This window comes from Salvelinus alpinus, chromosome 15 (assembly GCF_045679555.1).
Source record: "Salvelinus alpinus chromosome 15, SLU_Salpinus.1, whole genome shotgun sequence".
NCBI lineage: Eukaryota > Metazoa > Chordata > Actinopteri > Salmoniformes > Salmonidae > Salvelinus > Salvelinus alpinus.
The window spans coordinates 42,013,037-42,035,033 of NC_092100.1; the positions used below are offsets into that span (position 1 = coordinate 42,013,037).

Below are 21,997 nucleotides of genomic sequence, written 5' to 3' on the forward strand. Positions count from 1 at the left end.
AAGAAAAACCCTTGAATGAATAGGTGTGTCAAAATGTTTGACTGGTACTGTACATGGCAACTATTATATAATATTTTATGTCACGTAGCTAGGAGTGGTGGGTGCGGAGTCAGGCGCAGAGAGCAGAGGTTTTGTGAAAACCGTATTTATTTGGGAAAGTAAATGGTCACGCCAAAAACAACAGGCGAAAATAATGACCGACCCAAAACAGGACACTAAACCGTCCGGAAAATACCAAAACACAACCATCCACATACAGAACAGAGAACAAGCCCGCACAAAAGCAGGCGGGCATACAAGGCTTCAATAGCCCTGAAACAACCCCCAAACAAGAAACAGGTGAAACCAATACGGACATAACCAACAGAAAAAGAAAAGGGAATCGGTGGCAGCTAGTAGACCGGTGACGACGACCGCCGAGCGCCACCCGAACAGGAAGAGGACCCACCTTCGGTGGAAGTCGTGACAGTACCCCCCCCCCCCCTGCCGCGCACCTCGTTCTCGAGGGCAAACCAGAGGGCGGGGTGCAGGGCGATCCGGATGGAGGCGGTGGAAATCCCTCAGCAGTGATTGATCCTAAATGTCCTCCACCGGTACCCAGCACCTCTCCTCCGGACCGTACCCCTCCCAGTCCACGAGGTACTGTAGGCCCCTCACCCTGCGTCTAGAGTCCAGAATGGAACGTACTGTGTACGCCGGGGACACCTCGATGTCCAGGGGGGGCGGAGGGACCTCCGGCACCTCACCTTCCTGCAGGGGACCAGCTACCACCGGCCTGAGGAGAGACACATGAAACGAGGGGTTAATACGATAGTAAGAAGGGAGCTGTAACCTATAACACACCTCGTTTATCCTCCTCAGGACTTTAAATTGCCCCACACACTGCGGCCCCAGCTTCCGGGAGGGCAGGCGAAGGGGCACGCTTCGGGTCGAGAGCCAGACCCGGTCCCCAGGTGCGAACACGGGGGCCTCACTGCGGTGGCGGTCAGCGCACCTCTTCTGCCGCCCACCAGCTTGTTTGAGTGATTCCTGGACGGCTCTCCAGGTCTCCTTTGAGCGCTGCACCCACTCCTCCACCGCAGGAGCTTCGGGTCTGGCTCTGATGCCACGGTGCAAGGACCGGCTGGTAACCCAACACGCACTGGAAAGGCGACATGTTCGTGGAGGAGTGGCGGAGTGAGTTCTGCGCCACCTCCGCCCATGGGACGTACCTCACCCAATCTCTTGGCCGGTCCTAGCAATACGACCGCAGAAACCAACCACATCCTGGTTCACTCTCTCCACCTGCCCATTACTCTCGGGGTGAAAACCCGAGGTAAGGCTGACCGAGACCCCCAGACGTTCCACAAACGCCCTCCAAACTCGGGATGTGAACTGGGGACCCCGATCAGAAACGATGTCCTCAGGCACCCCGTAGTGCCGGAAGACGTGGGTAAACAGGGCCTCCACAGTCTGTAGGGCCTTTGGGAGACCGGGCAACCGGAGGAGACGGCAGGACTTAGAAAACCGATCCACAACGGGGGAAGGTCGGTGAGAAAATCCACCGACAGATGAGACCACGGCCGTTGTGGAACGGGGAGGGGCTGTAACTTCCCTCTAGGCAAGTGTCTAGGAGCCTTACTCTGAGCGCACACAGAACAGGAGGAGACATAAAACCTCACGTCCTTCGCTAAAGTGGGCCACCAGTACTTCCCCCTAAGACCCCGCACTGTCCTCTTAATACCCGGATGACCCGAAGAGGGTAGCGTATGGGCCCACCGAATCAATTGGTCACGAACAGCAAGCGGCACGTACTGAAGACCCGCTGGACACTGTGGGTGCGCAGGTTCCAACCGTAACGCCCGCTCGATGTCCGCGTCCATCTCCCATACTACCGTTGCCACCAGACATGAAGCTGGAAGGATGGGAGTAGGATCGATGGACCGCTCCTCGGTGTTATAGAGACGGAACAGCGCATCGGCCTTAGTATTAAATGAACCTGGTCTATAGGAGATGGTGAACCTAAATCTGGTGAAAAACATGGCCCACCTTGCCTGACGAGGATTCAGTCTCCTCGCTGCCCGGATATACTTCAGATTACGGTGGTCAGTCCAGATGAGGAAAGGGTGCTTGGCCCCCTCGAGCCAATGTCTCCACACCTTCAGAGCTTTTAACAGGGCTAACAACTTCCGGTCCCCCACGTCATAGTTTCGCTCCGCCGGATCGAGCTTCTTCGAAAAGAAAGCGCAGGGGCGGAGCTTTGGTGGCGTGCCCGAGCGCTGTGAAAGCATGGCTCCAACCCCAGCCTCGGACGCATCCACCTCCACTATGAACGCCAAAGAGGGGTCCGGATTAGCCAATACGGGAGCATCGGTAAACAGCGCCTTCAGACGACTAAAAGCTCTGTCCGCCTCCGCTGACCACCATAATCGCGCCGGCCCCCCCTTCAGCAGTGAGCTAATGGGAGCCGCCACCTGGCCAAAACCTCGGATAATCCTCCGGTAGTAATTGGCAAACCCTAAAAACCGCTGCACCTCCTTTACCGTGGTCGGAGTCGTCCAATTACGCACGGCTGTCACTCGGTCACACTCCATCACCACCCCAGAGGTGGAAATGCGATAACCCAGGAAGGAAACGGCTCGTTTGGAGAACACACATTTCTCAGCCTAGACGTACAGGTCATGCTCCAGCAGTCGCCCAAGTACCTTGCGCACCAGAGACACATGCGCGGCGCGTGTGGTGGAATAGATCAGGATATCATCGATGTATACCACCACACCCTGCCCGTGCAGGTCCCTGAGGATCTTGTCTATGAAGGATTGAAAGACGGCTGGAGCATTCTTCAACCCATACGGCATGACGAGGTACTCATACTGGCCAGATGTGGTACAAAATAAGGTCTTGCACTCATCTCCCTCCCGGATACGCACCAAATTATACGCGCTCCTGAGGTCCAGTTTTGTGAAAAAGCGCGCTCCGTGAAATGATTCTACCGCAGTAGCGATGAGAGGTAGCGGGTAACTAAACCCCACTGTGATGGAATTTAAACCTCTATAATCAATGCACGGACGCAGACCTCCCTCCTTCTTTTTCACAAAAAAGAAACTTGAGGAGACGGGTGACGTGGAGGGCCGTATGTACCCCTGTCCCAGAGATTCAGTCTCCATAGCCACTGTCTCCTCCTGTGACAACGGGTACACGTGACTTCTGGGAAGTGCTGCGTTTACCTGGAGGTTTATAGTGCAATCCCCTCGTCGATGAGGTGGTAATTGGGTTGCCCTCTTCTTACAGAAGGCGATAGCCAAATCGGCATATTTTGAGGGAATGCGCACAGTGGAAACCTGGTCTGGACTCTCCACCGTCGTGGCACCGATGGAAACTCCTCTACACCTACCTGAACACTCCTCTGACCACCCCTGGAGAGCCCCCTGTTTCCATGAAATCCTAGGATTGTGACTAGCCAGCCAGGGAATCCCCAGCACCACTGGAAACGCGGGTGAATCAATAAGGAAGAGACTAATCCCTTCCCCATGATCCCCCTGCGTTACCATGTCCAGTGGAACCGTGGCCTCCCTGACCAGCCCTGACCCTAACGGTCGGCTATCTAGGGAGAGCACGGGGAAGGGTTGATCTATCGGCACCAACGGAAACCCTAACCTAAGAGCGAGTCAGCGATGCATAAAGTTCCCAGCTGCGCCTGAATCGACTAGAGCCTTATGCTGGAGAGAGGGAGAAAACTCAGGGTAAGAGATTAGTAAAAACATGTGACCAACAGGGAGCTCTGGGTGAGTCTGGTGCTGACTCACCTGGGGTGACCGAGAAATGCTCTGCCTGCCCTCTCGAATCCCAGACGAGCTCCTCCAGCACCGATCGGCAGTGTGTCCTCTCCAACCACAACTGGTGCAGGAGGAGCCTCCTCCTCCGGTTCCCCTCAATGCGGCCCCCCCCTAACTCCATAGGTATTGGAGCGGGAGGGCCGGGAGGTGGAACTAACAGGACCCGTTCTGGACGCCCGCGGGCAGCTAGCAGGTTGTTGTCTATGAGCTCGTCGAGGGAGAGGGTGGCGTCCCGACAAGCTAGCTCCCTGCGGACATCCTCCCGGAGGCTACACCTGTAGTGGTCCATCAGGGCCCTGTTGTTCCACCCCGCTCCAGCGGCCAAGGTCCGAAACTCCAGCGCGAAGTACTGAGCGCTCCTCTTCTCCTGCCGAAGGTGGAACAGCCGTTCACCCGCCGCTCGGCCCTCTGGTGGGTGGTCGAACATGGCCCGGAAAACGGCGGGTGAACTCTGGGTAGTGGTCCCTTGTGGAGTCTGGACTATTCCACACCGCCTTGGCCCACTCCAGGGCTCTGCCCGTCAGGCAGGAGACGAGGACACTCACGCTCTCCTCACCAGAGGGAGTCGGGCGAACGGTAGCCAGGTACAGCTTTAGCTGGAGCAAAAATCCCTTGCACCCAGCCGCCGTTCCATCATACTCCCTTGGGGGCGAGAGACGAAGAGCGCTAGATCCGGACGCCGCCGGAGGAATAGGTTGAGCAGGCGGAGGAGGAGCTGGAGGCGAGGTAGGGAGACCACTCTTCTCCCATCGGTCCATTCTCTCCATCATCTGGGTCCATCGCTGAGCCGATTCGGTGGAGGATGGCCGTGTGGTGAAGAACTCGCTCCTCCATAGATGGGAGACGGGGTGCCGCAGCTCCTGCTGACTACATGCTATGGTGCGAGTGGTGGGTGCGGAGTCAGGCGCAGAGAGCAGAGGTTTCGGGAAAACCGTATTTATTTCGGTAAGTAAATGGTCATGCCAAAAACAACAGGCGAAAATAATGACCGACCCAAAACAGGACACCAAACCGTCCGGAAAATACAAAAACACAACCATCAACAAACAGAACAGAGAACAAGCCCGCACAAAAGCAGGCGGGCATAAAAGGCTTAAATAGCCCTGAAACAACCCCCAAACAAGAAACAGGTGAAACCAATACAGACATAACCAACAGAAAAAGAAAAGGGAATCGGTGGCAGCTAGTAGACCGGTTATGACGACCGCCGAGAGCCGTCCGAACAGGAAGAGGAGCCACCTTCGGTGGAAGTCGTGACATTTTAGAAACATACTGACATATGGTATATACATAAATACATGATATATAGGATTAGGATTCCTGATCAGGAACCATGGTGATGGGACTTAATCCCTCTATGTTGTGTATTGACCCCGATATCCATGCATAAAGTTAACCCCTTCTGACCTCCACATTACCAGGAACCAGAGGTTTTCTGATGCAATATTTCACCCTGAACCAGTATTGGGGATGCTGGGTGAAGTATACAGTATATTGTCTGATGACATAGCTGAACACTGCTTCCCATTAACATCTCATCCTCTGACCATGACGACAACATTAAAAATTGTTTCCATCCATAAAGGGACAGGCTTACAGAAGCACTGACCATCCCGTGCCATAAACTACCTCATCTCTCCAGCAGAATGTCTCTCAGACTCTTCCGCTGGCCCATCCAGGCGGTTATGAAGCCTCAGGTTAATGTGCTGGGGTGTTATATCTTCTGACATACCTATGACAGTGTCTGATGAAGCAGCAGGGATTACACCTTGTATTTCTATTGGCTGACTAACTCATTCTATAGAGCCTAGCCTGAGGCTGAAGATTATCTAACTTTGGTCAATGTACACAGCACTCACCTCGACCGCACCAGAGATAAAGTAAGTGCATTCCTGCAATACTCTGCTCGTCTCTTTTAATCTCTGGCACAGTGATCCTATTGTTGATTGATGAAAGGGCATCTGTGGTCTGCTGGTGTCGCTTATGAGCAGAGAAAACCTGCGCTTTTGGAACATGGAGAGGTTTGAACGTGTCTAGTGCATTTTCTACAGGCAGCTTATACTCACAAACAGGGTTATTGTCATAGCAGTTGATGCTAAGTGGAAAAAAAGTCAAGCCAAGAAACCCAGAGAAATATTTTTGCATGGGAAGATCAGACCTGTGACGTAGTGTTTTAAATCATTATGCACAATGTGAAGGTACCGTCTGTGCCTAGAAAGAGACTATAGGCCTGAAGGTGTGTTCACATGACATTAGCCATAAACTGATATGATCACAGATGGCATGTCTGGCCATGGTGATTTGAATTACATTTCATTACAGAGGAACTAAACAGAAACAGAAAATAGATGTTCAGGTTTTTATGTCTACTATCCCCATGTCACCTCTCAGTTCTCACCTAGTGTGCATCAAGCCTTAGGTGGCCTAATGAGAAGTGCACCTACCTTTTGTGATATTAGGGAACCCAATGACCTTTCCATGATTAAGAATACATCAAATCAAATCAAGGTTTATTGGTTGCTTACACAGTTTAGCAGATGTTTTAGCGGGTGCAGCAAAATGTTACTAGCTCCTAACAATGCAGTAAAATGTCAAACAAGTACACAAATAATTCAAATATAAAAACAAGAATAATAATCAAGAACGTCGTGACGAATCCAATTAAGATCTCAAATAGCACTGTAACAGTAATCAAAATGAAATCAATACGTATGTACACTGGAATAATTTACACAAGATATACAAAGAATGATATGTACAGCCGTAGATATATTGGAGTGAGCTATGTCAAGAATCCAGTACATAAATAAATATGTGGTGTGTATAAACATTGTAGCTTGATACAAAGTACAGTAGTAACATTACAATAAGCTATGCTGTACTATGTAATACAGTACTAATGTATAGTATGTGTGACAATGCACACATATCGTATGTGGCATATACTGTCATATACTGAAATGGCATTTTCTTATCCTATCTGTTCTGATGATACAAACTTGAAGTTAGATGTTCCAAAAAATATGGATATTTGATATAAACGGGGTGTTTTCAGCTGAAAAATGAAATTGCCACCAATGCAGGAGAATGAAAATGTCATTAAACCTGGCATCTCCAGGGTAAGATCATTGTCATGGTAATAGGGGTGATAGTGATGGGAGGGGTTCACTGCTATATAGACATCCCCCATGTCCTAATGTATGTTACCTGAGGTCACAGGGAGTGGATCCATTGCCCTAGCTTAGTGACTGAAACTTTCATGTCACCTGGGCCAGCAGCCACGTGTTACTGTTCTGTAACTCAATTACTCTGACCGAGCTCAATATCTGGTTCCCATCAGACAGAGGAGGAGTGAACAATAGAGTAGGGATGAATGGGAGGTAGCAGGCAGGTAGCCTAGTGGTGAAGAGCGTTGGGCCAGTGACTGAAAGGTTGCTGGTTTGAATCCCCAAGCTGACTAGGTGAAAAAACTGTTGATGTGCCCTTGAGCAAGGCTCTGGATAGGAGTGTCTGCTGAATGATTAAAATGTAAATGTCTGAGAAAGGAACTGAGTTCCTGTAACTATTATTGTTGCTTGCTCTAATTTGCTAGTTATTCTGTTGAATCGGATGGCTCTTGTCTGGATGTATCTTGTATCGGCTAGTACTGTGACAGGAGAACTAATACCAGTGCCATTCATAGTTAATCATAATGTCACAAACCTCCCCACGTCCCCGTCGCCCTCGGTCTAACTATAATGAAAAGAGAGGAAAAAGGATTCAATTAACAGCATTCATGCAGTAGATCTCTCCATACTACAAATAGATTGTTTTGTATTACGTTTCCTTCTAATTAATATGGCTTGTCCTCCAACAACCCAAAGCAATAATAACAGCTGCGATGATAGTGTGATGATGACTGATGTGTGCCTGTGCATGGTGTTAACATGTCCTTTCTGCTTTTCACACGTATGAAATAGGAAGGGAATAAGTGGGAGTCTTCGCTCCGTCTGTGTGCCTAGGAACAGGCCAGCTGTTCTATCCTATAGCCAAGCCTTAGACACATCATTATAGAGGCTGAGATCCCCTTTCTTACATCTTCTCCTCAGCATGTGTGGTTGTGTGTGTATGTGTGTTTGCCTGTGTGTCCCAATGAATGGTGTCCCATTGTGCAACACTGAACCTATAAGGTTGTTTGAAAATGTGTCAATACTTTGGCTTCTTCCCAAAACAATACACAGAATCTTAGCTACATTGCTCTGTAACTGTGTTCTGTCCGTCTTTCGCTCTACCACTGTAAAAAAGACTTAATGAATGATGACTAGGTGGAAGTCTCTCAATTCCGTTTAGCCATTAGTGTCCATGAGGGTAAGGATGTGAGCAACAGTCTATTGAGGAGACTGGGACACCCTCTGTGTATTTGTGACTGTGGTACTGCTAACCCCAGGGGTACGGTCAAAGTTCAGAATCACTGATTCAGTTCATTTCCTCCTTTGTAATCTATTAACTGTCATGCTTCATGAATAGGGTCAATGGGCGCATGGTGACTAACATATTAAACAATCATCTCTGTGAGATAATTGACGGATGTTTTAAAAGTGAAATTGTAAAGATGTTTTTCAAACAAATTGCTGGGACAGTGGATTGTGAATGACATAACAGAGATGTATGAATTGAGAAACAAAGATGTGTCAGTCTCTCTAGTGAACCATTCCCTCTCCTTCCCAATATGTCATCGTCATCTTCCTTCACACTTGTGTGAGTGTTGTATGACAGCCACAGCTGTCTCTCCTCTCATTTCTCCAATTAACACAAATAGACTGTTGTTTAGACTGCTCTAATGAGCAAACACTTCAATTTGTAAAGCTACTTTAAAAGTCTCGTTGACGCCCAACATTTTTCCGGCACTGAGCAAATTTCAGGTCTGCTGAGCGCGAACTTGAACTTTGTGAAATACTTCCAGTGCGTTTACTGTGAACACTGAGGTCGTACCCACTTTAAGTTACAGTTTCAGAGAGTGGCTATTTGATCATAATGTAGGACTTCCAGAGTGGCCCACCATCAGAAACAATGGAGAAAATGCATCCCATAACATTTTAACATGGAAATAGCTGTTGTATCATTCAGTCTACAGTAGCAGCCAATGTGCGGTGCTCAAAGTAGGCCTACATTCAATGAGACATTTGAAAAGAAAACATGTAGGGCTCGACATTAACCTGTTTATCCACTTGTGCTTCAGACAAAGAGGTGACAGAAAATGTTGTGTTGTTTGATGCAAGAAACCACTTCAGAAAATAAAATGCATTATTGTTCCCATACCATTATTACAGACAGATAATTACTGGTCAAAAGCCCCATTTCAGTTCCTGTAGGCCAGCCATATTGAGTGGAACCTCCGGACATACGATAATGGAGAAATGGAGAAAATAAGAGGTAGAGAGGTAGAAGGAGAGAGGAGAAGGGGGTGGAGTGGAGAAGGAACATGTGAGAAAAAGAAAGGAAGAGAGATACATTGTCCAAATAAGTTCAAACTGTCAGTCAGTTTGTCTGTTACTCTTGTACCATTCCCCATCATCTCCAATAGGCCTTGTTATAGACTGTCTCCTCCACCTCTCTACATCCCCTCTTTCCCTTCCTCCCTCCATCGCTCTCTCTTCCTCTACTTCTCTCAGTGAAGGCTCAGAGGGGGACCGTGGCTCACCCCTAGGGGAACCTGTGTTGTCCTCTGGGCTGCTGGAGACTTCCGCTGAAATCAGTTCATGGTTAAAGTCCGCCTCCCATTACCTCAGCGGGGACCACGCTGGAGAGATTGTTCTCAAGTTGGTGTTTCCCTGGCTGATTTTGGTTGTGTCTTAGAGTATTTGTGTGCATTTGACTGGTTGATGTTTAGGATACATTTTCTTCACACTCTGAAAGTAGGGGTTCATTTCGTAGCTCTTTAGAGACTACTGAAGCAGAGTGAAGGGTGATCCCGTCATCAAGAGTGACGATATAAACCCGTCATTGCTTCTTTGATGTTTGTATACAGAGCATTTGATTTTATGACATGGCCAATTTATCGCTGTAAAAATAGGGTTGCATGTACAGTAGGTGGTAAGCTGGACCAATCGATAGGCAGTTTATTCAACCCTGAACGTCCAAAACAAAGCCTGAGTTGGATTGGGGATTGTTAATCTATTTTACTGTAAAGACCCAATTTAACCTCCTTCTTCACACTCACAATATGAGGACAGTCACACGGACATGCGTTATGATCATATAATGTACATCTCTAGTTTCGCCAGACATGTGACTACTGTATCAAACTGGGGCCTGTCAAATGCAGATTATGCATGTTTAAATAACTTTTTCTCTCTCTCTGGCTCCCTCTTTCTCTCTCTGTCTCCCTCTTTCTCTCTCTGTCTCCCTCTTTATCTCTGACACAGTGCCAGCATCATGCCTAAGCAAGTGGAGGTGAGGATGCACGAAAGTCACCTGGAGCCCATCGAGGCCAGGCCCAGGAACAAGTGTATCAGCTGCTTCTCTTCTCTTTTCAAGAACCTGCTGCTCACGCTCACTGTACTCGGTCAGTACAATCATCAGCTGTTTAACCAAGCACAATATCACAATCTCTCTCTCTCTCTCTCGCTCTCTCTCTTTCCCCTCGCGGCTCCCATAGCGGCATTGATCATTAGCGATCATAGAGAGGGTTAGAGATGTAGGATGCTCCATGCACAGGAAAACAAGTGTCCTCCTCATCCAGCAGGTGTACAGCATTAGCAGGGTGAGGTTACATTTCTGAAGCTGTGCTTGAATCTAAAACAGCTTACAGCTATCAGTGAGCACAAAAGGTTTGAATTGCAGACTGTGTTGTGAAACAGCCTCCCAGGGCCTGTGATATTTGGCAGGGATCTAGCAGCAGAGAAAGTGCTGCCTACTAGGGGGGTAGTTTGGGGTCTGGGACTAGTTTTGTCTGGCCTGAGCAGGACAGAGGGAGACAGAGCCAGGGACAGGAACAGAGACTGACCACAGGGCCAGTGTGCAGACATGGCTACAGGGGGCATGAGCACTCAGATGCCAGCTCTCTCTCTGGAGAATAGAGAGAGGAGGGGTTGGGGGTGGAAGGACATGGTTGGAGAGGTTGGGGTGTTGGGGGATCGGGGGCTAGTTTTCTGTTTAGGATACACTACCGTTGAAAAGTTTGGGGTCACTTAGAAATGTCCTTGTTTTGGAAAGAAAATCATTTTTCCCCCATTAAAATAACATCAAATTGATCAGAAATACAGTGTAGACATTGTTAATGTTGTAAATGACTGTTGTAACTGGAAACGGCAGATTTTGTATGGAATATCTAAATATACGTACAGAGGTCCATGATCAGCAACCATCACTCCTGTGTTCCAATGGCACATTGTGTTAGCTAATCCAAATTGTATAATTTCAAAAGGCTAATTGATCATTAGAAAACCCTTTTGCAATTATGTTAGCACTGCTGAAAACTATTGTCCTGATTCAAGAAGCAAAAAAACTGGCCTTCTTTAGACTAGTTGAATATCTGGAGCATCAGCATTTGTGGGTTCGATTACAGGCTCAAAATGGCCGGAAACTAAAATCTTTCTTCTGAAACTCGTCAGTCTATTCTTGTTCTGAGAAATGAAGGCTATTCCATGCGAGAAATTGCCAAGAAACTGAAGATCTTGTACAACGCTGTGTACTACTCCCTTCACAGAACAGGGCAAACTGGCTCTAACCAGAATAGAACGAGGAGTGGGAGTCCCCGGTGCACAACTGAGCAAGAGGACAAGTACATTAGAGTGTCTAATTTGAGAAACAGACGCCTCACAAGTCCTCAACTGGCAGCTTCATTAAATAGTACCCGCAAAACACCAGTCTCTACGTCAACAGTGAAGAGGCGACTCCGGGATGCTGGCCTTCTAGGCAGAGTTGCAAAGGTAAAGACATATCTCAGACTGGCCAAAAATAATAAAAGATTAAGACTTGCAAAAGAACACAGACACTGGACAGAGGAATATTGGAAAAAAGTGTTATGGACAGACGAATCTAAGTTTGAGGTGTTCGGATCACAAAGAAGAACATTCATGAGATGCAGAAAAATTTAAAGATGCTGGAGGAGTGCTTGACGCCATCTGTCAAGCATGGTGGAGGCAATGTGATGGTCTGGGGGTGCTTTGGTGGTGGTAAAGCGGGATATTTGTACAGGGTAAAAGGGATCTTGAAGAAGGAAAGCTATCACTCCATTTTGCAATGCCATGCCATACCCTGTTGACAGCGCTTAATTGGAGCCAATTTCCTCCTACAACAGGATAATGACCCAAAGCACAGCTCCAAACTATGCAAGAACTATTTAGGGAAGAAGCAGTCAGCTGGTAATATGTCTATAATGGAGTGGCCAGCACAGTCACCGGATCTCAACCCTATTGAGCTGTTGTGGGAGCAGCTTGACCGTATGGTACGTAAGAAGTGCCCATCAAGCCAATCCAACTTGTGGGAGGTGCTTCAGATTACCTCAACAAATTGACATCTGGAATGCCAAAGGTCTGCAAGGCTGAAATTGCTGCAAATGGAGGATTCTTTGATAAAAGCAAAGTTTGAAGGACACAAATATTATTTCAATTAAAAATCATTATTATATAACCTTGTCAACGTCTTGACTATATTTCCATTTTCATTTTGCAACTAATTTCATGTATGTTTTCATGGAAAACAAGGACATTTCTAAGTGACCCCAAACTTTTGAACGGTGGTGCACATGTAGATGGGATTTGGAGAGTGGGTTAGGGATGTTAATCAAGGGTGAGCTATGGGAAGCATTTGAGGTCAGGTGGGGTTTAGGGCACATAGTTATATAGTCAGGGCCAGCATAAGATCAGAGGAGAGTGTCATTATTTTCCTCAGAATTCCCCTTGGTTATAGGCCTCCTCCATATACTGAAGTATAGTGAGTGTTACTATCCTACCCTGATGCTAACTGACTGTTTCCTAGAGAATCTGCCATTTCCAGAGGGAATATAGATGCTCCTCCAAGCACTGTAGGAACCTCTCCCTGTCTCAAGCTCCTCTCCCTTCAAAGAGAACTGCTCTTAATCCTCTATCAGACTAACTCAACCTCTTTCACACTGAGACTGTTTAATGTCCCCCATCCACCACTACCCAATGGCCCCTATACATGGCATGTAATCCACATCCACTCATAAACAGTTCCAGACTGCTGAATTAATATGCCTACAAGAAGCAGTGATTTAAGGCAGACCTATGGAAATGAAATATTGTTATGATCTGTCAATCTTCTTATAGATACATTTTTATCATAAGCAAGACCCATTTGGAAATCATTGTTGTTATTTCCATATAGCCCTTCTTACATCAGCTGATATCTCAAAGTGCTGTACAGAAACCCAGCCTAAAACCCCAAACAGCAAGCAATGCAGGTGTAGAAGCACGGTGGCTAGGAACTCCCTAGAAAGGCCAAAACCTAGGAAGAAACCTAGAGAGGAACCAGGCTATGAGGGGTGGCCAGTCCTCTTCTGGCTGTGCCGGGTGGAGATTATAACAGAACATTGCCAAGATGTTCAAATGTTCATAAATGACCAGCATGGTCAAATAATAATAATCACAGTAGTTGTCGAGGGTGCAGCAAGTCAGCACCTCAGGAGTAAATGTCAGTTGGCTTTTCATAGCCGATCATTAAGAGTATCTCTACCACTCCTGCTGTCTCTAGAGAGTTGACAACAGCAAGTCTGGGACAGGTAGCACGTTCGGTGAACACGTCAGGGTTCCATAGCCCCATGCAGAACAGTTGAAACTGGAGCAGCAGCACGGCCAGGTGGACAGGGGACAGCAAGGAGTCATCATGCCAGGTAGTCCTGAGGCATGGTCCTAGGGCTCAGGTCCTCTGAGAGAGAGAAAGAAAGAGAGAAAGAGAGAATTAGAGAGAGCCTACTTAAATTCACACAGGACACCGGATAAGACAGAAGAAGTACTCCAGATATAACAAACTGACCCTAGCCCCCCGACACATAAACTACTGCAGCATAAATACTGGAGGCTGAGACAGGAGGGGTCAGGAGACACTGTGGCCCCATCCGATGATACCCCCCGGAGAGGGCCAAACAGGAAGGATATAACCCCACCCACTTTGCCAAAGCACAGCCCCCACACCACTCGAGGGATACCTTCAACCACCAACGTACCATCCTGAGACAAGGCTGAGTATAGCCCACAAAGATCTCCGCCACGCCACAACCCAAGGGGGGGCGCCAACCCAGACAGGAAGATCACGTCAGTGACTCAACCCACTCAAGTGACGCACCCCTCCTAGGGACGGCATGAAAGAGCACCAGTAAGCCAGTGACTCAGCCCCTGTAATAGGGTTAGAGGCAGAGAATCCCAGTGGAGAGAGGAGAACTGGCCAGGTAGAGACAGCAAGGGCGGTTCGTTGCTCCAGAGCTTTTTCCGTTCACCTTCACACTCCTGGGCCAGACTACACTCAATCATATGACCAACTGAAGAGATGAGTCTTCAGTAAAGACTTAAAAGTTGAGACCGAGTCTGCGTCTCTCACATGGGTAGGCAGACCATTCCATAAAAATGGAGCTCTATAGGAGAAAGCCCTGCCTCCAGCTGTTTGCTTAGAAATTCTAGGGACAATTAGGAGGCCTGCGTCTTGTGACCGTAGCGTACGTGTAGGTATGTACGGCAGGACCAAATCGGAAAGATAGGTAGGAGCAAGCCCATGTAATGCTTTGTAGGTTAGCAGTAAAACCTTGAAATCAGCCCTTGCCTTAACAGGAAGCCAGTGTAGGGAGGCTAGCGCTGGAGTAATATGATCAAATGTTTTGGTTCTAGTCAGGATTCTAGTAGCCGTATTTAGCACTAATTGAAGTTTATTTAGTGCTTTATCCGGGTAGCCGGAAAGTAGAGCATTGCAGTAGTCTAACCTAGAAGTAACAAAAGCATGGATGAATTTTTCTGCATAATTTTTGGACAGAAAGTTTCAGATTTTTGCAATGTTATGTAGATGGAAAAAAAGCTGTCCTTGAAACAGTCTTGATATGTTCGTCAAAAGAGAGATCAGGGTCCAGAATAACACTGAGGTCCTTCACAGTTTTATTTGAGACGACTTTACAACCATCAAGATTAATTGTCAGATTCAACAGAAGATCTCTTTGTTTCTTGGGACCTAGAACAAGCATCTCTGTTTTTCCGAGTTTAAAAGTAGAACGTTTGCAGCCATCCACTTCCTTATGTCTGAAACACAGGCTTCTAGCGAGGGCAATTTTGGGGCTTCACCATGTTTCATTGAAATGTACAGCTGTGTTTCATCCGCATAGCAGTGAAAGTTAACATTATGTTTTCGAATGACATCCCCAAGAGGTAAACTATATAGTGAAAACAGTAGTGGTCCTAAAACGGAACCTTGAGGAACACCGAAATGTACAGTTGATTTGTCAGAGGACAAACCATTCACAGAGACAAACTGATATCTTTTCGACAGATAAGATCAAAACCAGGCCAGAACTTGTCCGTGTAGACCAATTTGGGTTTCCAATCTCTCCAAAAGAATGTGGTGATCGATGGTATCAAAGGCAGCATTAAGGTCTAGGAGCACGAGGACAGATGCAGAGCCTCAGTCTGACGCCATTAAAAGGTCATTTACCACCTTCACAAGTGCAGTCTCAGGGCTATGATGGGGTCTAAAACCAGACTGAAGCATTTCGTATACATCTTGCCTTCCCTGCTCTATGTTTGTTATGAACACTGTGGCACAGGACCTCCTCGCCACTGCTCTCTCTCTCTCTGAACTGCTGTCTCTGGTCTCTCTTTAGCATTGGTTCCCCTCTCGTCTTATGGTGTTTCTCTCATTCCCAGACACAGCATTTTTTCACACCACTTCATAGAAACTGACCCCCTCTTCCCCCTCTCATTCTCCAGGTGTGATTCTGGGGGCTGTGTCTGGGATGCTGCTTCGTTATGCCTCTCCCATCCACCCAGACATTGTCATGGTGATTGCGTTCCCTGGAGACATCCTGATGAGGATGCTGAAGATGTTGATCCTGCCTCTCATCGTCTCCAGCTTAATCACAGGTACAGTATGGTAGAGTCATGGGTTCAACAGAAGAGAGAGAACTGCTGTTTCTCCTAATATATACAGTAACTATAGACCGATATTTTAATGCCGATATAAAACATTTTGTTTTTTTAAATACAGTTTATTCAGTTTATTATTTATTAATTGCCACAGTATCAATCATCGTCTTTCACTATTAGCACTTCAAAAGTAACTTAGTACACTTATTTCACACTTCTATATCAACACATATTAGATACAATAGAGGAGAAATGCAAGGCTTAAAATGGCTTGTTTTGGCTGCAGGTCTGGCTGGTCTAGATGCCAAGTCTAGCGGTCGCCTGGGCACCAGGGCAATGGTCTACTACATGTCCACCACGGTGATTGCTGCAGTGCTGGGAGTCATCCTAGTGCTGGTCATACACCCTGGAAACCCCAAGATGAAGGAGCAGCTGGGAGATGGCCAAAAGCACGATGATGTGTCCAGCCTGGATGCCTTCTTTGACCTCATCAGGAACCTGTTCCCTGAGAACCTGGTGCAGGCCTGCTTCCAGCAGGTACAGTACACTAAATCACCCAGAAATATTTAACCAGGCGAGTCAATAATGGCCTGGGTGAGGCACTCCCAGAACGATTCAGTTTTATGAAGAACACATTTTCTCTTTGCGTCCTTAATCCTAGTTACCAAAAGTTAAGATGGATTGAGATGTAAGATATTAAAGACTTTTCTGTCTTCTCTTGTCCAACCTCAGATCCAAACAGTCACTAAGAAGGTGGAGAAGGTGATTGAGGAAGACATCAATGCCACTACCACCTTGGAGGGCCTCCTGTCCAACGCCACCAAGGAGCCTGAGTTCATCATCAAGAAGTCCCTCCAGTTCAAGAGTGGCATGAACGTGTTAGGTATGGCGGCTTCTCTTTTGGACCAGGTCGCAATTGTTTCTACAACCGCCCAACTGAAAAAAACAGCACTTTTAAATTGTCTTTACTTCTTTGTCTGAGAATAAACCAGTGCATCTCATCATATCACACCTCAACGGAGCCCTGGGTGCAGCTCATTCTGCCTCACTAACTGTATCATATTTTTATTCATCGTCCTAAAAATTGTTTCTCCATTCACTACGATCCTCTCTCTCCATATCTCTCTGTGAGCCCATTTACTATGCTCATTCCCAGCTGTGATTCTCTCTCGTGATTGTGTGATGCAGGAGTGATTGGCTTCTTCATTGCCTTCGGCATCTGCATGGGGAAGATGGGAGAGAGGGCCAAGCTCATGCTGGAGTTCTTCAACATCCTCAACGAGATTGTTATGAACCTGGTTATCATGATCATGTGGTAAGAGATATTTAGCCTTTCAAGCACATTCTGTATGGATTTATGCTAGTCATAGACATGTGTGTCTACTTTATGAGTGTTTGTACATCTACATTTGATAATCTGGCATATATTGTAGACGTTGACTGAGATGGATACATCTTTCTCATCAGAATGTATACATTATTAAACCTCTCCTCTGCCCCTAGGTACTCTCCCTTCGGTATCTGCTGCCTGATCTGTGGTAAGATCATCTCCATTGATGACCTGGAGGTGGTTGCTAGGCAGCTGGGGATGTACATGGTCACCGTGATCGTGGGCTTGATCATCCACGGAGCCATCTTCCTGCCTGCCATCTACTTTGCCATTGTCAGGAAAAACCCCTACACCTTCTTCATGGGCATCTTCCAGGCCTGGATCACTGCCTTGGGGACAGCCTCCAGGCAAGGGCCACAAACATGGATGCCTCACTATTTACGCTATCTAACTGCTGTCACTGTAAATTTACAGATAACCTTATATAGAAAAGTATAACATCTGTCAAATCTTTCATATCTGTGCTGAATGTTGTGGAATATACTGTACGCAACAGCATTACTCTCTCCTACTGTACCTGTGTTTGTCTCTGTCAGTGCTGGTACACTGCCTGTCACCTTCCGTTGCCTGGAGGAAAACTTGGGCATCGATAAGAGAGTCACCCGTTTCGTGCTCCCTGTCGGCGCCACCATCAACATGGACGGAACCGCCCTCTACGAGGCCGTGGCAGCCATCTTTATCGCCCAGATGAACAACATCTACCTGGATGCTGGTCAGATCGTCACTGTCAGGTAGGGACTGCTATAGAACATATTTTCTGATCAGGGTGGGAGTTTCACTGCCTACCTTCTTAATGAAAGTAATGACATAAACATGACATTACATTTAGGGAACACTATTATTCAAAGACACGTACAGTTAGCATACATAGTTATGTGTTAATGGATCATGCAGGAATTGAGCACACAATCTGTGATGCCAGTCCCAATATTCTAAGTCACTATATTATTATTATAGTCACACCATCTCAGTCTGAACGTGTTTCATGAAGTAGCTGTACCCATTAGCTCTTTAATTAAGACAGTCATTGGCCTTTGGACTTATAAACTTAATCTGTAGAACAATTTTAACCATGAAGTTGTTTCTCTCTTGCCTCTCTTTCTCCCCATGCAGTCTGACAGCTACCCTGGCCAGTGTTGGTGCGGCCAGTATTCCCAGTGCCGGACTGGTGACTATGCTTCTGATCCTCACTGCAGTCGGCCTGCCAACTCAGGACATCAGTCTGCTGGTTGCTGTTGACTGGCTCCTGTAAGTTGATCTGCATTGCTAGTGACTCAGAACCAAGTGCATGTAGTCATATGCATTAAAAGTAAAAATGAGCTTATTGTATACACTGAGTACTGTATACAAAACATTAAGGACATCTGCTCTTTCCATGACATATACTGACCAGGTGAATCCAGGCGAAAGTTATGATCACTTATTGATGTCACTTGTTAAATCCTCTTCAATCAGTGTAGATGAAGGGGAGGAGACAGGTTTGAGTCTTGAGACAATTAAGACATGGATTGTGTATGTGTGCCATTCAGAGGGTGAATGAGCAAGACACAATATTTAAGTGCCTTTGAACGGGGTATGGTAGTGGGTGCCAGACACACCAGTTTGTGTCAAGAACTGCAATGCTGCTGGGTTTTTCACAGTTTCCCGTGTGTATCAAGAATGTTCCACAACCCAAAGGACATGCAGCCAACTTGACACAACTGTGGGAAGCATTGGAGTCAACATGGGCCAGAATCCCTGTGGAATGCTTTCGACACCTTGAAGAGTCCATTCCCCAACAAATGTATGCTGTTCTGAGGGCGAGGGGGGGTTGGAGGAAGGAGGGGGAGCAACTCAATACTAGGAAGGTGTCCTTAATGTTTGGTAAAGTCAGTGTATGTACACCATGCTTTCAATGATTGTTATTTAAATTTGTTCTACCCTTATCCAAACCATTTTGTTTTTGTCTCCACACAACACTGGTGTATTCCCAACCATTCCTTTTTCCTATCCCAGGGACCGGTTCCGTACCTCGGTGAATGTGGTGGGAGACTCGTATGGCGCGGGTATCGTGTACCACCTGTCCAAGGCTGAGCTGGATGAGCTGGACGCTACACATGGCAAGTCGGGCGACATCGAGATGATGAACAAGACCTCGTCCTACTATGATGACCTCAAGAACCACCACGAAAACAACTCCAACCAGTGCGTCCAGTATGCCGCTCACAATTCAGTCGTAGTAGATGAGTGCAAGGTACAATTCACGCTTACGCACATAGATACTTGTATATAGACACCTAACATGCTACATGCTCGAACTGCACCTTTTCCTCTTTCATTTTTCATGTTTGTCTGATGCCACTGTATATACACACAGCGTTATTTTAAGAAGAAAATCTGAAAAAGACCAAAAAAATACACGTGCTGTATATATTTCAGTGTGCATTCGCTTGGTAGCAGCTTTTGTGTCATTTTTATGACTAAGAATACATTCCAAACTTGCAGAAGGTATTTCTGTTCATGTAAATACCACAAACACCTCTTGTGAAAAATTGCAAGACAGAAAAAAGGCAACCCACAAAGTGAGACAGCATCACTCACAAGTACAAGTGCAAATCCAAATCTGTGTGCTAACCAAAACAGAACAAATGTAAATGCTTTTTTCATAATGTCAATGAAAAGCAGTGCAATCTTAGCTCTGCCCTAATGCACAATCTTAGCTCTGCCCCAACTCCCCCACTCTCCTCCCAGCCTTGTTCCTTCCCTTTCAACCTGCTGGGGTTGGATCTGAGAGAGAGGAAAAGCCATCTAAGCTAGGGCCTCAGGAAATTACGTGATGAGCCCCAGGAAACCTCCACCCCCCTTCACTACACATGCAGGTTTCACCCCCACATCTCTGGCCCCAAATCCCTTGTCAAATGATGGGGCTTAAGGTCTTTCCCCGGGCTGCTTCAGAGGCTGTGCTGGATTACTCCTGCTGCTTCGGGGCATCATTTATCAATTTGTGATCAAATTAGCTTTTGTGAGGTTTATGAGAAAGATGCTGTAGCGGTGCATTCTCTTCATACTCTGTCATATCCCTTAAAATGACTTAAAGTCCTCTGTCTAAATGTGTCATTTTAAAGAGAATGTAATTTGTGTTGGGATATAAATATTCAGAGAATGCGATATAGTCCTTCATTAGCATTGCATATATTGACTGAGCCCTGGCACCGTCCAGACTGGGACTGAGTGATTCTCAGTCTTTAGAGTTGAGATGCTTTTGCATTTACACACTAGCTATTCTTGCTCGTTGTGAGAAATCTGTCTTGCAAAATTGGAAGATGCAAAGTAGCTCATGCAGAATCTGAAACAGTAACACTTTGAATCCACTGTTTGAATAGATCAAGGAAAGTGTTGGCTGCTATTATAATGTGGAGGAATTTGGGCTGCTTGTTTTCTAGTGCAGCAGGCCCTACTATCAAAGGGCCTACTGATGAACCCATTCATTTATTACAGGATCAAGGGTGTTGCTTAGCAACACTGAGGCCCTTGCACTCCAATGGTCAGACCAAGAGAATATATTCTGACATTTTTGTATCCATCCATTAAACTAGCGAAGCATGGCACAAAGGCTGTTTTCTTCCAATGTTTTCTCTCTTTATTTTCTTGTATGTCTTGGCTGTATATAAATTACCTCAAATAACTGTTCTAACATTTATCCAAAGACGCAGACCATTGTAGAACGCTTTGCAAAATAATGTGTACAGACTAAAACATAACATTGCACTCATTTTGTTGTATTTTGTACCTTGTTTTCTATGTATATTTTTCGTTGTATTTAAGAAATGTTATATATGTCACTGCATGCCAAAGTTGTGATTATATGTTGATTGTTCTCAGGTCAGTAGAAAGGGTTGGTGCTTGTTGTTAAGACTTCCGTGCTTCCATCAGCATGATCCTCAGTGGTTGTCCAGGGCTTCCTGATACCTTCAGAATACACCTGTCTTCTATATTATCTTAAATGTTATCATTGGAGTACAGAACCTATTTTTTCTTATGATAGTTTTTAAATAAAACCATTGCAAATGATATACCATTTAAAGTAAAAGGCTTTAAGTATATACTGCATGTGCAATTAAATGCAAACCAAAAGATCATAGTTGTTTTACAGTTCTTCTGGTGTCTGTGCTCAAAAGCATTAAGTCCAGATCATGAAACATGCACTGTGCCTGTTCACGCAAATGTGTGAACCTGCTGTTTAGATCTCCATGGTGATTGCTTTCAGGTAACCTTGGCCACTAACGGCTCTACTGCTGCGGCAGCCGTGGCGGAGCGCACACTTGTTGAGGAGGAACCCCGGAAACGTGAATAAAGCCAGCACACAGATCCCCAGCTCCACAGGCTTTCCTATCTGGTGAAAAAATGAGTGAACGAAAAAAAAGAGTCATGCGAACAGAACTACTAATTGTTTTTCTTATGTAGCTTTATTTTGCATTTTTATTAGTCCCTTTACAGTGTTTCTAACCATCTATCTGACTGACTGAGATGAATAATACTAATTAACTTATCAGTGAAACGATAACAGAGGCATGTTTTACCTGTTAGAACACTAATGTGTGCATCATAGCAAACACTTGAACAACGGACATCAAGGCTTGGGAGGGAGGGTGGGAAGAGAAAAACAAACTGTTACTTAAATTATTCCTAGAATTGTTTTTATGAGAGCACTGCATTCAAAACAGGGGGGGGGGGGGGGTCAGTGTGTG

General features: G+C 46.2%; 1 protein-coding gene across 3 annotated transcripts in view; it reads left to right on the forward strand.

Moving 5' to 3' along the window:
• Positions 1-21,733, forward strand: part of LOC139540108 (excitatory amino acid transporter 2-like) — a 40,984-nt gene extending 19,251 nt beyond the window's left edge. The window contains exons 2-11 of one of the 3 annotated variants that reach the window (XM_071343682.1): positions 10,220-10,359; positions 15,725-15,877; positions 16,167-16,417; positions 16,613-16,763; positions 17,069-17,195; positions 17,384-17,617; positions 17,807-18,001; positions 18,384-18,518; positions 19,266-19,503; positions 21,517-21,733. In XM_071343682.1, the coding sequence (XP_071199783.1) occupies positions 10,230-10,359; positions 15,725-15,877; positions 16,167-16,417; positions 16,613-16,763; positions 17,069-17,195; positions 17,384-17,617; positions 17,807-18,001; positions 18,384-18,518; positions 19,266-19,503; positions 21,517-21,603 (1,701 nt within the window). In that variant the 5' untranslated portion in view covers positions 10,220-10,229 and the 3' untranslated portion in view covers positions 21,604-21,733. Of the gene's footprint in view, positions 1-10,219; positions 10,360-15,724; positions 15,878-16,166; positions 16,418-16,612; positions 16,764-17,068; positions 17,196-17,383; positions 17,618-17,806; positions 18,002-18,383; positions 18,519-19,265; positions 19,504-21,131; positions 21,387-21,516 lie in introns of those variants that run through there. The other 2 variants (XM_071343684.1, XM_071343683.1) reach the window with 2 other exon arrangements.
• Positions 21,734-21,997: the final 264 nt, after the last annotated feature.